The sequence below is a fragment of the Gossypium hirsutum genome, chromosome A04 (genome assembly GCF_007990345.1).
Source record: "Gossypium hirsutum isolate 1008001.06 chromosome A04, Gossypium_hirsutum_v2.1, whole genome shotgun sequence".
Lineage (NCBI taxonomy): Eukaryota > Viridiplantae > Streptophyta > Magnoliopsida > Malvales > Malvaceae > Gossypium > Gossypium hirsutum.
The window spans coordinates 44,113,932-44,130,984 of record NC_053427.1 but is presented as its reverse complement, the minus strand read 5'-3'; the positions used below and the strand labels follow the sequence as shown (position 1 = coordinate 44,130,984).

The 17,053-nt window shown below is 32.7% G+C and overlaps 1 protein-coding gene across 2 annotated transcripts; it reads right to left on the bottom strand.

The window, feature by feature from the left end:
* Positions 1–3,365: 3,365 nt before the first annotated feature.
* LOC121228132 (NAC domain-containing protein 90) lies at positions 3,366–4,897 on the bottom strand. 2 transcript variants are annotated; one of them, XM_041111296.1, is made up of 3 exons: positions 4,549–4,897; positions 4,001–4,290; positions 3,366–3,892 (listed from the first exon to the last, which is right to left on the bottom strand). In XM_041111296.1, exons 1-3 carry the CDS (start codon positions 4,712–4,714, stop codon positions 3,575–3,577), a joined length of 774 nt encoding a protein of 257 aa, XP_040967230.1. In that variant the 5' UTR covers positions 4,715–4,897; the 3' UTR covers positions 3,366–3,574. The 2 variants fall into 2 exon arrangements, with proteins under 2 accessions (XP_040967230.1, XP_040967231.1); XM_041111297.1 differs by having other exon boundaries at positions 4,001–4,281; positions 4,549–4,895.
* Positions 4,898–17,053: the final 12,156 nt, after the last annotated feature.

Here is a 17,053-nt window from a genome sequence, read left to right as displayed (position 1 = left end):
TGAACATCCAGAACTAAAATGTTAATTTTTGAAACATATAAGGATTAAAATATTCGTTCTAATAGTAGAGAATTAAAATAACTTTTTGATATGATATAATACTTACAGTGAACTTAACCTCATGTCTTGCATGATATATCAGACAAACAAGTAAAACACGACAAACAATGAATATTAATGGTTTGGGAGGAAAAGATACAAAAATAAGGCTCGTTTGTTTCATTGTAAAATGACTTATAGAAGATGTTTTATATATTTCCTGTGTTTACTTAATTGAAAACAGTTTGGTGTATTTTAAAATATACCATAATTTTTTGAAAAGTATAAGTCATTTTTTAGGAAAAAACTCATCTATAAGTAACTTTGTTTTTATATAAAAATTAACTTAAATCAAGTTTAATATTATTATATTGATAATTAAATTTATTTTATTTTTAAAATATTATAATTTTCAATATTATTAAACATACATATTTATTTATTTATATTTAATCATGCAATAAATTATTAATATAATTTATTATTTTAATAAATTATTTAATATTTTAATTTTATTTTAATAATAAAATTTAAAAATAATATTTTAAATAATATTCTTCACATATTATTGAAAATATTCAATATTAATATTTTAATAAATATTTATTAAAATTATAAATATATTAATAATAAATGTTTTGTATTATAAAGGTTAATATATATCATAAGTTTATGTACTCTTTACAAATTTGAAATTTAGTCATTGTACTTTATTTTCAAGAATTTAGTTTATGTACTATTCAGATTTAAAATTTAAGATGAAATGTTTTAGGAAATCTACTAAATAATAAAAAATATTTTACACAAATTAATCCAAACACAAAAAAAATATTAATTTTTCAGAAAAAATCATTTAAAAAAACCGTTTTTTCGAAAATTATTTTGAATGAAACAAAACGAAACCTAAGACTTGAGACGTTTGGGGTGGGCAGGAAATGTGGCAGCTGCCGACCATTTTTGATGTCTGTAAAATCTTAAACAGGTGAGGTTTTGAAATAAAAACAGTATAATAAATTACACAGCGGCTTTTGAACAAATAATTGAAAATTTTCCTAAATTTCCAGTGGAAGTAGAAAACATGGGATGGGATTACATACTATTTATGATTTAGGTTAAGTCTAAATATGATATTAATATATTTTATAGTTGTTTAAATTTGGTTAAACTTAAAATATGAGTTTAAAATTTTGTTCAAACTAATCCGTATTTATAAAAATTAATCAAACTCATTTTAAGCCCGTCTATATTTTTTAAATTTTAAAAATAATATTTATAATATTCTAATTTAATGTTTAATAATTTATTATGATTTTTATTTATTAAAATTTTTAATTAAGTAATCTTAATATTTATTTAATGTTTATATTAGAGTAGAATTATATATTTAGTATATATTTATTTTTCATATGTTATAAATTACATAGTACATAACTTAACATAGTATAAAGTGTTATAAACTTAAAAGTAAATTGGCCTAAGCTTAGGCTTTGAACCTCCAAACATGAGTTTGACTTATATTTTAAATAAGATTAAGTTTTTGTTTAAGTTTATTTTTTGAGCATAATATTTTTATTTAAATTTTTTAAAATTTTAAATGAATTTTCAAGTGTATTTTTATTTAAATCTTCTCAAATTTCAAATGAATTTTCGAGTGTAGGCAAATAAACCGAAAGATTAACGAGACTAAAAAATTTGACTATCTTGCCTTGTGTTTTTCAACCTTATATGTGTGCTTAAAAGTGGCAACCAAATTCAGTGTTATAAACGGACACGGTTGTCGTGAAAATGGGGGCATTTGTCAATTTCTCCCAAGCGACTCTGGTCTTTTCTAAAGGTTAATAGGAGACTAGGGCAATGGAATGTTCTCACAAATTAAAGAAGACTTGACTCACTCCGACAAACACCACCACCCAAAAAGATGCAGTTTCCTGAATAGAAAGGGAAAGTTTAACTTAATTCCAACTTTGTTGTTCATTCACTAATATATATGTTACACATCAATATATATTTTATCTTTAAATTTTTTTATTTTATAAATTGCATCCATTTAGTATAATCATATTAAGTAAAATAAAAGTTCAAACAGATATTTTTTTTAATAAGCAAAGTCGTTGTATTATATATATATAGTTAAAATCAATTTTTAATTTTCAAATCAATTAATTAATTTACTTAATTATTCAATTTAATTTTTATAATGATTGATTTTAATTATTACTATTAAAATTTATTACTTTAATATAAGCATTCACATAGTTATTGCTATAGTTAGTCATATAACAACGTTGTATTATAATAATTAAGCTCGTTGAAAACTTAATTTATTATATTTTATTTTTAATCTCTATAACAATATTTCATCTATAACATCCATAAAGTATGACGTACATTTTTTATTATAATAACATTTTGTTATAATTTAACTAATTTTATTTCTAAGTGAAGTAAAAATAATAAATTTTAGTTAAGATATTATTTCAATAAAATGTTTAAATTATATATAAAAATATATTAATTATATTTTATTTAATGAAAATAATCTTTAATGAATAGAATTACATTTGTAAATTATATAAAATATATTATTAAAATCTCACTAATTAATATTATTAATATATTATAATTTTTTAAGTTAAAAAATAAAATAAAATATGATTTCTAGATCTCGAATGTCGTTATTAGAGTCTCATATGTTGTTATATGTACATAACAATTACTTGTTTGTAACATAAAAAGTTTTAGTAGAGAAATGAGACTAGTTATATTTATAAATATAATATGCTACAACTCTTACTGGTTAAGAATGTTATCAATTTTTTTGCTAAAGTTTACGACGAGACCTTGTACCATATCAAAAAAGTTATTTTAGTCTCTCTACTATTAAAAGGAACATTTTAATCCTTACATTTATAAAGCTGTCATGTCAATTTTTACATGTTAATTTAGTTATTGATGGAATGACATTAACAGTTATTGACACAAAATTAAATCATATCTTGTTAGTCTTACAAATAAATGGAATAACGTGCCTTAATGATGGCTGACGTGAACCAAATAACAAATAATTTGAACACAACAATTATGTAATAAAACAAATAAAATAAAAAACAATTTGAGGTAAAAGCAAAATTAATTTCTTATCTCTACTCATTCTTCAAAACTATTGTTTAACCTTTTAATTTAATACCAAAATCAGTCATTTTTAAATTATGTCATTTCATTAACAACAAAATTAACATGACTAAAATGAACTTTTTAAACATATACAAACATTAAAGATTTTTTTTTTAATAATAGAGTAACTAAAAATCATATAATACAAATACTTGTTAACCCCAGGTTTTTTTGTACTATTACTATAGCATTCATAATTAACACTATGTTTCACTTCTATAATTGAGTTGAAACAATGATCAAACCAATAAAGATGAAAAAAGGTACATTAATGTCGAAGTTAAAATGGGTTTATAGCATAAAACACGAAAAAAGAAAGAAAACTTGTTACAACTGAAGTTTCAAAACCTTATCTTTCCCATCAAAGAATCTGGGACTCCCAGAAGCCATCAAGATTCCAGAACAATTCATCATAATTAAAAACAGTTGCTGATGAGTCATTACTTGCTCCAGTTTGAGAGGGGTTCCCGTGATCTTCTGAAGATGAACTTTCGGGTGAGCCCGCCATTTGTTGGCTCTTATGATAACCAGAAGCTGCTTCTCCAGCAGTTGCTTCACATTGATGAGCTGCTGCATTTGGCTTAATTATCTGCACTCCTCCTACTGGAGGCCGCCTGTCAAATGACCGCAAGCATTTCGACTTTTTGTATACCCGGCACAAGCTGAATTCATGCCTTAACTACCAATCGCAGAGTTTTTTTTTTTTGTACGTCAATCTTTATATAGAGTTAAAAGCACAAGAATCTTATTTTGATAGATAATTGAAGAACAAGTGTGGTTTACTTACAGTTGGAGTTGCAGAAATAGATGAAGCTCCTTGTTCAATGGCTTTATATTCGTTCATTTTCCACTCAGTCTTTATTCCATTGGGAGCTCTTCCCTTGTAGAAAACCATGGTTCTTTTAACGCCTATAGGGCGATTACCGGAGCAATAAACAAAACCAGGTGAGCCAGTTGCCTTCCAGTACCCAGTTGTTGTTCGCCGCTTTGGCTTTCCTCCCCGAGCTTCACTCTCCTGCCGTGGAATGAAGAAGAACCATTGTTCTGGATCCTTATGGCATAGGTACACTGAAAATTCTACATCAATAATTTCATTAAATGCATAATAAATAATAATGATATCATCTCTTTATGTTAATCCTTTTTAATTTTCAAAAAACAATACTTCGTTAGACGGTGATGGATAATGAATATGATGCACGAAGGAACTTAAGCAAAAAAAAAAAAAATCTAACAAAGGAATGATGATGAACTTGATGTTGGAAAAAGAGAATAAAAAAGGAAAGTGAAATTAGTAGTATGTAAAAGAATGGTAGGTAGATTGGTGTAAATTACGTGGAAGATCCCAAGGATTAAACTCATAAATGTTGACAATGGGTATAACCCGATCCATAAGACGGTTCAAATCCTCCCTCTCCATTTCTAGCTTGTGATGAAGATAAAATGAAACCAACTCTTCTTCAGTCGGGTAGAACCGAAAACCAGGTGCGATATCCTCCATTTTCAGTTTCACTGCTTAATATTCTCAAATCAATATATATAGCTTAAAGAAATGATTTCTTTAAAGTAAAGATGGTGAGTGAGGGTTTAACAAATTATAATGGGATTGGTCGCTATTTATAAGTATGAGGAGAGTGTTCAGGATTGATCATGGAAGTTGTTAGGCAGATAAAAGAGAGCATTAATGGTGAGAGAAACGAGTGGAATGACAAATCTGTGGTAAAGGCCGCTTTGCTTTGAAATTTCCACACGCTTTAGTCTAGAACATAGAAATCAAGGCATCTTGTTATTTTATGTAGGGTAAAATACACTTATGATCTTGGGTAAAATACACTTATATTGTTTTTTATAGGAAGGGATGGATAACACTTTGAACTCGTAAAAGATATTTCACAAGAATTTTAGTCATCACTCATTTTGAGTTAAGATCAAATATACTTATATTTTAAGTTTAGTGTAAAATAAACTTTATATTTATATCTACTTACCCTTTCATATTTGAAGAAAAATCTTTAAACTGTACTTGAGAAAAATCAACAAAGCAAAATTTAAAGGTAAAATAAGCATATAGTTATTATTTATCTATGTATTCTTTATTTAGTTTATTCATTTCTCTATTTTTTAATTACAAAAAAGAATTAATTAGATATTGAAGTGGACTAATATATATGTCATTTTTTTATAATAATTATGATTTTTTAGGTCGTTGTGGAGAGATAAAGTGAAAACGCATTCTATAGGGTGTGTTTTCACTGATGTGGCAGTGGAAATTTGTTCATTTTTTTTGGGGGGAAATTAAAGTTTATAAATTTATTTTTGTCTGTGTTTGAGATAAACATTGTTATAATTTTAAGGTATGTTTGAATTTACGGTGATGCCATGGAGCTCGATAACTTACAATTTTTATCTGTCATATGAGGATGGAGCCATCCCTGAGAAGCTGAATCACATTGCAAATCAAGGTCTTAGTTGACGGTGGTTATACGGCCACGGGTTGAAGTGTAACTAGGGCTTCAAGTTTACAAATGTTATGTTGTCAAGGGATGAAGTATAACCGGGTCCCCTAGTTGACAATGGTTATGCGGACACAACATCGAGTTTCACATCATTAGAGGAGGATGCTTTATAAACAAAAAACATAGGGGTCTTCCAGTGTAATCAAGTAATTTGTTTTATCCGTCTCCACCAAAGGCAGTGAGCCTATTACTATAACCTGTGACAAAGTTGGGGGCAACAAAATTTCCAGCGAAGAGGAGTTTTTGTATGGTGTAGAAAAGATGAAACCTAAATCGAGGCAATAGTGGTTGTTTGCGATGCAGAAAAGATGAAACGTAAATCGAGACAACAGTGACAAACAACCGCTATTGACCTGATTCACATTTCATCTTTTCTGCACCGCACAATAACTCATCCCTACTGGAAATCTTGTTCTCGCTAACTCAGTCATAGATTAATGTAACGGGCTCAACATCTTCAGTGGAGAAAAGACTAAGTTGATTATATTGGAAGGTCCTTGACCACCTTCGGATGTGCCAACGTCCAGAGTAAGAAACATGTACAAAAGATATGAAATAAGCAGTATTTACAAGTATATGGGTCAGATTTTGTAACATCCCTAGCCTATATCTGTCACCGGAATAGGGTTATTAAGAATTACCATAAGAATGTAACTTTAAAACATACATTTCACATCTCAATATAAACATGATATAAACCTTTAATATACATGCATATCGTCCCTTAAATGAGCCATCGAGGCCTTAGAAATGCTTTTGAGACTAAATCAGAAACATTTGAACATTTATGAAAAAGTTAGAAAATTTGAACTACAGAGGTCATATGGCCGTGTGCCTAGGCTATGTAATAGTTGAAATAGGGGCACACGGATGTGTCCTAGCCTATGTCTATGCCCATGTAACTTTTGAAATGGCTTCACATGCCCATGTGTCAGGCTGTGTACTAGGTCATGTAACAGCCTAACTTGCATGCCTTAAAACCTACAAGGGACACACAGCCGTGTCGCATGGCCATGTGTCGCACACGGCTAAGTCACACGCCCGTGTCTCAGGCCGTGTACACATGAAATTGGCCAAAATCAAACCATTTCCATCACCAACACAAACATGCACCTAAAAATATTTTCTACACAACTTCGAAGCACCAAAACCTTACAAAATCATGCATAAAAAAACCAATTCAAATGACCAAATCCATTCAATCAATATGCCAACCTCAAAAGCAAGCATAAAAACTCACCTAAACATGTATACTTACCACATCTTCATCATATTCATATAATTCAATACTACTTCTAAAACATACCATAATTATGATCATTAGAACCTCCATACAAACATACCATTTGGTCACTCAAACATGCACCATAACTTAGCCATATTCACACACATCAAAAAGGCACGAAAAGTACCAAGATTACAATAACCAAAATGACATATAAATGCCAAACTCATCAACTAACATTCAACTAAACATCAACCATAAGTTTACCTATACATGCCATTATAACCTTGGCTAAAACATCAAAAACTACCGATATAATCGTTGGATAGTGTGATATATCTTCGACAATCTTCCAAACCGATTAAGCTTCAGAAAATATGTTACATTAGTGGAAAATAAATTAGATAAAATTGTCAAGGAATTAAGAATTGACTAAGACCATGAATATTTGTTTAATCAATTCAAAACCTTGTGTGATGAAAAATGGATAGATAGGCAGCTAACCATTTCGAGGACTCCAAAACAAAATGGTGTTGTAGAAAGAATAAATAAAACATTTCTACAAATGGTCAGGTCTATGATGACATAAGCTGATTTTCCCATCACCTTTTGTGGTGATGCTTTATTGAAAGATGGCTATGCATGGAATCAGATACCCTCCAAATCTATTGCAATCAACTCCCTATGAATTATGGGCTGGTAGGAAACCTTATTTTTGTAATTTAAGATCAAGGAGTTGCGCTGCTTATGCCGATGATCCTACTCATAGGCATGGCAAGTTAGGTCGAAGAGGTAAAAAGATTACATTTATAAGATGCTTTAAACATTCAAACCAATATGTGTTCATAAGTGAACAAGGAAGTGAGAACATTACCAAATTTGAGTCTTTAGATGCCAAATTTCTAGAAAATGATTTCCCTAATAAAGGTGGCACTAAACATGATTTTACTCTTCGTGAAATAGAAGATCCTGATTGTAACACCATAAACCCAGTCTAGATGTCCAGTCCAAGTTTAAAGAGTTACATTATCAATACTCAAAAACTGCGCAAAACACGATAATACTAAACCATGTTTCATATAATATTCACCATAAAGTTCATTTATTAAGTTAATACATAATCTTCTAAAGTTCTATTATCACAAGTTATCGAAAATTCTAACATAACATTTGAAAGGTAGGTAAAAGCTTGACCAAGCTCCTACGACACTGACCCGTTCAAGACTGAGAACCACCTGAAATCCAATCAATAACAAATATGAGTTGTGAACTCAGTGCTTAAAAGAAATTGTTCAATTAACGTTTACTTGTAGAATATTTCAAAATTCAAAGATTTACTTCAATACAGACGAAATGTTTAATTCAGATTCAGAGCATATTCATTACACATATATATATGCATATTAAGTTCATATACAATACATATCGAATTCAGCTGCAATATTCCTACCCCCCGTCCGCTACACATAGTCTTCGGCCATCCCAACACACCCTTAAGGATATTCAATGTCCAACCAACCCTGCACACCTTGGAATGTCCGTTTGACACTTTACAGATACACAACTTAGTTGCTAGTTAATATTGAGACAAAGCTTCAGAATTAGATTTATACGTATTGTGGCATAGCCACTAACTCAAAACAGATTAATTCCTTCTTCACAGTATCCCAACCCATGCAAATGTAGAGCACAAGTACCCATATTGAGTATTTAGTCATTCTATGTTATTTCGCAAACAGAGAAGAAAGTCCAACCTCAGAATAAGAATCATAGTATACTTACAACTATGTCATTCACAAATTAGTCTCAAAAGATCAGATAGCTTTCATACAGCCAATTTTAGCCATTCATACAATGCGGATGTCAGTAACGGTGTTAAACAACGTTCATGGCCTCAAAATAGGTTTCAGGCCCCAGTAACATAACACACGGCCTAGGTACACACCCATGTTTCTTGCTCGTGTGATTCTGAAGTATAAACAATAAGTTACATGGCTGGGACACACGCCCGTGTCCTTGCCCGTGTGACTCACACGGCCTGGGTACACACCCTTGTCCCTAGTCGTGTGGATTTATACCATAAATAATGAGTTACATGGCCAAGGCACATGCCCGTGTCCCTGGCCGTGTGGTTTAATAACCCAAATAGTGAGTTATACGGCCTGGACACACACCTATGTCTATTGCCCGTGTGAACCCTGCACTAATATAGCCACACACAGCCTAGACAAGCCCATGTCCTTGCCTGTGTGGCCCCAATTTTATAAATAGTGAGTTACAAGGCCCATTACATGACTTGGATGCACGCCCTGTAACACCCCTAACCCGTATCTGTCGTCGAAACAAGGTTTTAGAGTACTACCAAAACATTCAGAATATTTTTTAGATAATTCCTGTAAATTACTATTTATCTACCGAGATCATTCAAAACATACCTTAATTAGACCCTCGAGGCCCAACACGAGCATTAGAATCAAGTCGAGACTTAATAGGAAACTCATAAAATTTTTCGCGACATTTCAAAAATTTTCCAAGGTGCAGGGCTCACACGCCCGTGTGGTCTAGGGACACGCCCATGTGGTCGGACCGTGTACTACACACGCCCGTGTCCCTAACCCATGTAACTCTCTAACTTTTAAGGCATGCAGAATTTGAAGTCACACGGCCAAGTCACACGCCCGTGTGCTTGGCCATGTGGTGAATTTTATTTTCAAAATTTAGGTGTAGTTTTCACACGGTCGAGTAACACGCCCGTGTTCAAGGCCATGTCAGCCACACGGTTGAGACAACGCCCGTGTGCCCAATTCTGAGTATTCTGTTTCTCATTTTTAAGATGCAGGGGACACAATGCCGAACCACATGTCCATGTGACACACGGCCAAGATGCACGCCCGTGTGGACAAAATAAAGCCATTTTCTAGCCTCATTTGTCACCCAAAACTTACTATTTTCCTGACTAAAACTCACAAACATATATCCACCAATCCAATATCATATTCACATAAATTTAGCCATTAATCATGTGGTATTATCTCTTGTATCAAAGGATATAAACTTACTCTTATCATAAACTTATATGTTAACATAATTCCAACAAACTAACACATAATAAGTACTTATGTGATTACCAAAATATTATTTCAAAAATAGCCAAACTTAGACCTCCACTAGCCACTCCAATGGCTAGATTACAAAATAACAATTACAAGCGATCATTGGCCAAATAAGCTTATACATGCTATTATACCAAAATGAGATTTCTATTTGTACCAAAATGAGATAGTGGATAGTGTGATAATTGCTCCGACCGACTTCCAAACTTCGCGAGCTTTGAGCACTAGAAAATAGGGAAAATTAAACGGAGTAAGCATTTTATGCTTAGTAAGTTCGTATGACAGAAAATAAACTTACCAGTCATATTTATTAATGCAAGCATACATAAATTGACATCCCATCGATTTTGGATAAGTTACCTAAACACATACACTTATTCAACAAGTTAGTCACATAACCTCATATAAATATCAAGTAAACATAGATGAGCTCATCACATTACAAGCTTCCATTAATTTCACCGTTCCACACTTCAATAGTCTTTTTTGTTGAACTATTGAAATCTCGATGGATGTTCGGGTAATATATACATGTGCAAAAGTACCCATTAGGGTACATAATAAAAAGGCACACTCTTGAGCTTACATTTTACAGTAGGATTACCAATCCAGGCTAAATCCTATCCGTAGCATATGCTCTAGAGATTTTAATATGAATTACCCATCCGGGCTAAATCCAATTTACAACCTAAGCTCAAGTGGGCTTACATTGAAATTACCCGTCCGAGCTAAATTCTATCTGCAACATATGCACTATTATTCTTAACCCATCGAAATTCAACATTCAACCGGAACATGATAATTTGTCCATATTACACAACTTAAGACTATTTCATTATGTCTATATCATCTCACATATATCAACACAATCATACAATTCAATTCAAGCATATTAACATACATTTTTAAGTGACATGAACTTACATTGAAAATAGTTTATATTTGAATTTCAATTAATCTAAAACATTTTGCCTTCCTCGATCTAGTTCCATGATTGGTCTTTTCGGATCTATATGGGTAAATTTAACTATTAATCTATCACATTTCATATACATTTGCATCCTATTACATCATAGGCAAAATTACCATTTTGCCCCTATCCTTTTTAAAAATTTCAGTTTTGTCCCTAGGCTCGGAAAATGAAATTCATAAAATTTAACCCTCTTTCCAAGCCTAGCCGAAATTTATATACTACATTTACAGCACGTACATTTCAATAATTTTAGAATTTTCTACAGCTTTTACCAATTTTTCATTTTAGTCCCTAAATCAAGTTTTCACCAAAAATTGCTTTGTAAAAGTTGTTTATCTATGAATAACATTTCATTTTCTACCATAAATTTCAAATTTTCAGCATATTCATCCATGAACCAAATTTCATACCTAGATAACTTTTCAAATAAATCCCTTAAATAGAAAGATTAGGATATCCTGAATCTAAAAATATAGAAATTAATAAAAACGGGACATGATTTCATACCTTATTAAGCTTGAAAAGTTTTCTTCCTCTCTCTTAAGGGTTTCATAGAAAAATTGGGAAAGATGATATGAAAGTAGATGAATTTTTTTTCTTTTTAATTAATTATCATTGATTATTTTTATTAATTTCCAATTTAGTCCCTACCCTTTTCTAATGTTTCCATGGATGAGTTATTAAAATATCTACTAACTACTTTTCAATGGTCTAATTTCCATATAAGGACCTTATTTTGAATTTCATAGCTATTTGATACCTATAGCTACTAGAACTCAACTTTTGCATTTTATGTAATTTAGTCCTTTCCCTAATTAAACACACAATCGGTAAAATTTTCGTACCAAAATTTTCACGTGACCTTCCTATCATGATACCAACCATAAAATAAAATAAAATAAAATTTTATTTTTGGCTCGAATTTGTGGTCCCAAAATCACTGTTCCGATCTCACCGAAAATGGGTTGTTACACGCCCGTGTGCCTAGCTGTATGGCGTCGACAACCACCATTTTCAGTGACCGAAACTTGCAAAATTTAAGGTTTCCAGTATGCACATGATTTCTCTTTGATGGAGAAACTACACGGAGACGACTTGGAACCTAATTAACCATTCAATAGTCAATTACACCATCGATTTCAATAATTTTAACAAAATCATCCTACAGCCAAGATCATGTCGAAAGCTTCGATGCAATCCGAACTCAATTCGCATGCTCACCTCGCACGAAATGGAGGACACCAAACTAACACGACAGAATAAAGTCTCTTGTAATATCGTCGCCTAAAAAGATAATCAATTGAATGATTAAACAGAACGTCCAAGCAACCCAACAAAAATCCCATTTCGACAGAATATTGTTAACACAACGAAACTTACAAAATGAGAGAAAAGTAACGATGAAACTTACTTAATAATCTCCCAGACGACCTTACAAGCAACGAAGAACTCTCAATTAATGCAGCATTGAATACCATAAAAAGAAATATAAAAGAAAAGAAAAAGAACCGGAAAAGGAAATCAAACTTAGAAAGAAAAAGAAAAAGAAGAAACAATAGAATTTCTTCATACTATTTTAAGTTAACCACTAACATACCTCCAACAACTAGCAAAAATTTTCTTTACGCATATGATGGGACTCGAAGTCGGAACCAAATAGAATATAGACAGATGCTTAACCAGTGAACCATTGAGCTCATTCTTGACATAGATTCTTATAGAACTACCTTTAACCATATATAGCATGGACAGAGATTGTTCTAAAAGAATAGAACTTTTAACGATACAACTCAAACTCTAGACCTTAAACACAAAAGTAGAGCACATAACCACAGATATAGAAATCTAATTATTGCAAATTCTCACAATTATATTCTTAAAATTTTGGGGCGTTACAACTCTCTCCCCCTAAGAGAAATTTTGACCTCAAATTTTACCTGAGTCAAATAGATACGGATACAATTGGTGAATCGATTCTTCAAGTTCCCACGTATTTTCCTTCATACCATGGTTTCACCATAGAAATTTCACTAAAGGAACAAATTTCTTCTTCAGCACCTTAACATCATGTTATAAGATCTGGATAGGTTCCTCTTAGAATGTTAAATCCGGTCGCAATTCGATTTCATCGACAAGAATAATATACGATGGATCAATTCGATACTGTTTCAACGTCAAGACTTGAAACACATCATGAAGTCGTTCTAATTCCGACGGCAATTCCAACTGATACACAATAGGTCCAACATGTTTTAGATATGGTAAGGTCCAATGAACCTTGGGCTCAACTTACCCTTGCATCCAAATCGGAGAACCTTTTTCCAAGGTGATACCTTTAGAAACACTTGGTCACCTACCGAAAATCAATATCCTTTCTTTTTAAATCCGCATAAGACTTCTATCGATCAGAGGCAGCTTTCAGGGGATCACGAGTTACTTTCACAGTGTTCTCAGTTTTAGAAAACAATTCAAGACCCAATATCCAATGTTCACTTAATTCTGTCCAACATAGTGGAGTACGACACTTACTACCGTATAAGGCTCCGTAGCGTGCCATATGAATACTAGACTGAAAGCTATTATTATATGCAAAGTCTGCTAACGGTAAGTACCCTTTCCAACTACCCTTGAATTCTATCACATAACCCCGAAGCATATCCTCTAGGATCTGAATAACTCGCTTTGACTGTCCATCAGTCTGAGGGTGATATGCAGTGCCGAAGTTAAGTCAAGTGCCTAAAGCTTCATGGAGTTTTTTCCAGAACCGAGACATAAATCATGGATCTCTATCAGAGATGATCGAGACCGAAATTTCGTCTAGTCTCACAATTTCGATGATGTACAGTTTAGCTAGCTTCTGTAAGGAGTACTCTATTTAGATGGAAATAAAGTGGGCTGATTTGGTCAACCGATCAATGATGACCCAAATTGAATTTTTCTTAGTGGGGGTTAAAAGCAACCCCAGAACAAAATTCATTGTTACCCACTTCTATTTCCATTGTGGCATCATAACTAGCTGAAGTAGTTCAGAGGGCAACTTATGTTCGGCCTTAACTTTTTGACACATCAGACAATGGAATACAAAAGTGGCTACCTCCCGTTTCAATCTGGGCCACCAGTAAAGTTCTCGGAGGTCTCAATACAATTTGTTCCCACTAGGATGCATAGCATAAGGACTATTATATGCCTCTTATAGGATCGAATACCTTAACTCCTTTTTATCAGTACACAAATCTGACCTTTGAAGCATAACACATTATTGCTATTCAAGCTAAAATCAAAAGTCTCATTTGAATCAACATGTTGCAACTGCTGAACTAAAGACTCATCGCTCAATTGCTTAGCTTGAATTTGCTCCACCCAAATCGATTTAACTTGTAATTCTGCCAAAAATCCCCCATCCTCAACCAAACTCAGATGAGCTAATATTGCTCTCAGATCAGTCATTGCTCTATGGCTAAGGGCATCTGCTACTACATTAGTCTTACCCGGGTGGTATTCTAACGTGCAATCATAATCTTTAAGTAATTCCATCCATCGATGCTGTCGGAGATTTAACTCTTTTTGGGTTAATAAATATTTGAAACTTTTGTGATCGGCGTAAATGATACACCTTTCACTATACAGATAATTCTCCAGATTTTCAGAGCACACACAGTCGCACGTAGCTCAAGATCGTGCGTAAGGTAGTTACCCTTGTGGGTCTTAAGCTACTGTGTCGCATAAGCGACACCTTACCATTTTCCGTAAACACACATCCTAACCCGACATGTGAAGCATCACTATATACCATAAAATCTCAACCTAATTTCGATTGAACTAAGACAGAAAACTATGCCAGAACGAACTTGAGCTTATCAAAACTAAACTATTGTGCCTCAGACCAAACGAATGGAGCATTCTTACCCAGCAGTTTCGTTAGAGGTGACCCAATCAGAAAAAATCCTTTGATGAACCTTCAGTAGTAACCGACTAAGTCCAAGAAGTTACGAAGCTCAGATGCATTTTTCAATTGTTTCCACTCAATAATTGCTTCTATCTTTTTGGGATCAACTCGGATCCCCCTTCACCGTCACTATATGACCTAGAAAAATGACTTCCTATAACAAAAACTCACACTTACTGAACTTGGCATACAACTATTTTTCTTAGAGTATCTGAAGTACAATGTGGAGAAGCTCATCATGTTCAGTTTCAGTTTTAGAGTACATTAGGATATCATCAATAAAAATGTAACAGCCTGGTTTAGACTCTAGTTGGAATAGTGGTTTTGGGACCAAAAATTTGAGTTAGAAAATCATTTTAATATTATTTTCCATGCTTTTTATATATGAATTAGTATGTGTAAACATTCTGTACGAAAATTTGATCGTTTGAGTGCTTAATTTGATAAAAGGACCTAATCGCGTAAAATGTAAAAGTTGTTTGCCATATGTTAAAAGTGCCTATTTGCTATGTCTTTTTAAATGAGAGGTCCTTATGTTGTTATTATGCCATTGATAAGGTTAATGGACATACATGACCATCCATTATGTGTTTATTTTATGTTTAAACAAATGTTAAATAAGTAAATATGAAAATAAACTTATAATAATTAAAAGAACAGCTATCATATTCTTTATTTCTCGGTTCATCAACCGAAAATAGAAGTAAAAGAAAATAAAAAAAGTTAGCTAGGGTTAGGCCATGCTAAAGCTCAATTGAAGGTTCATTTTTGTTCCGTTTTCGACAATTTCTACATTTTATTATCGTTGCTTTGTGTTTTACTAAGCCCATGTCTCAATTTTTTATTTTGTTGATGATTTTGAGTTATGCCATTGATGAAACTATGCGTTATATGAAGTTTGATGATAGTATATGGAAGCTTGATGTTGGGTTAACATGTTTTTTCTTTGAATTTTTGATGAATTTGAGTAATTTGGGCTAAATTGTAAAATTGAGATTTTGACGGACTAAAATGTGAAATAAATGAAATATGTGGACTTATTTCTAAAGCATGTTTAAGGTATCTTAGACCTATGTTAGGGACTTTGTACTGATGTATGATTTATGTTGCTATGATATTTCTGAAATGATTGTTAAATGTTTTGATTTGTTCGGTAATGCCTCTTAACCCTAGTCTAGTGACGGATACGGGTTAGGGGTGTTACATTTGGTTGGTATCAGAGCTACGGTTTAATTGATTCTAGGACTAACGTAGCATTTGTGAGTCTAGCTATATATGCCATATGTATGAACTGCGATAGTGTAATGAATCCTGACAATGAAAAGGTGTTTTTATATAGTAAATAGATCCCAAATGAGTTGTAGCTGACGATGTTGAGAGTAATACGCCTGCTCCCGCACTGGGGACAGCGCCATCCTACTCTAGACCAGCTACAAGTAGCCATGATAGAGAGGCGAGACAAGCCTTCTATCAAATGATGAACAATTGGTTCACCCAATATATCGAAACTAATCTGGTTGTTCAACAACCCCCAACCCTGCCTAATCCCCCGCAAGTCCCCGTTATGCCACAAGCGAGTTCGATTGAATTAAGTAAGCCACGGATTAGAAAATATGGGGCTGAAGAGTTTCGTGCTACTATGACTGATGATGCTGAGAGAGTCGAGTTTTGGCTAGAGAATACGATAAGAGTATTCGATGAATTGTTCTTGACTTCAGATAAATTCCTAAAGTGTGTCATTTCACTTTTGAGAGATACAACTTATCATTCGTGTAATACACTAATATCGGTGGTTCTGAGAGAGCGAGTCACCTAGGATTTCTTCCAAGTTGAATTTCGAAAGAAATACATCAGTCAGAGATTTATCGACCAAAAACATAAAGAGTTTCTTGAATTGAAATAAAACCGTATGTCTGTTACAGAATATGAGTGAGAATTTGTGAGATTCAACTGGTATGCACGAGATTGTGTCTCGACCGAAGCAATAATGTGTAAAAGATTCGAAGATGGTTTAAATGAAGCTAGAGATGAAAAACTGGGGAAAAAGAAAAGGAAAGCCGATTCTGA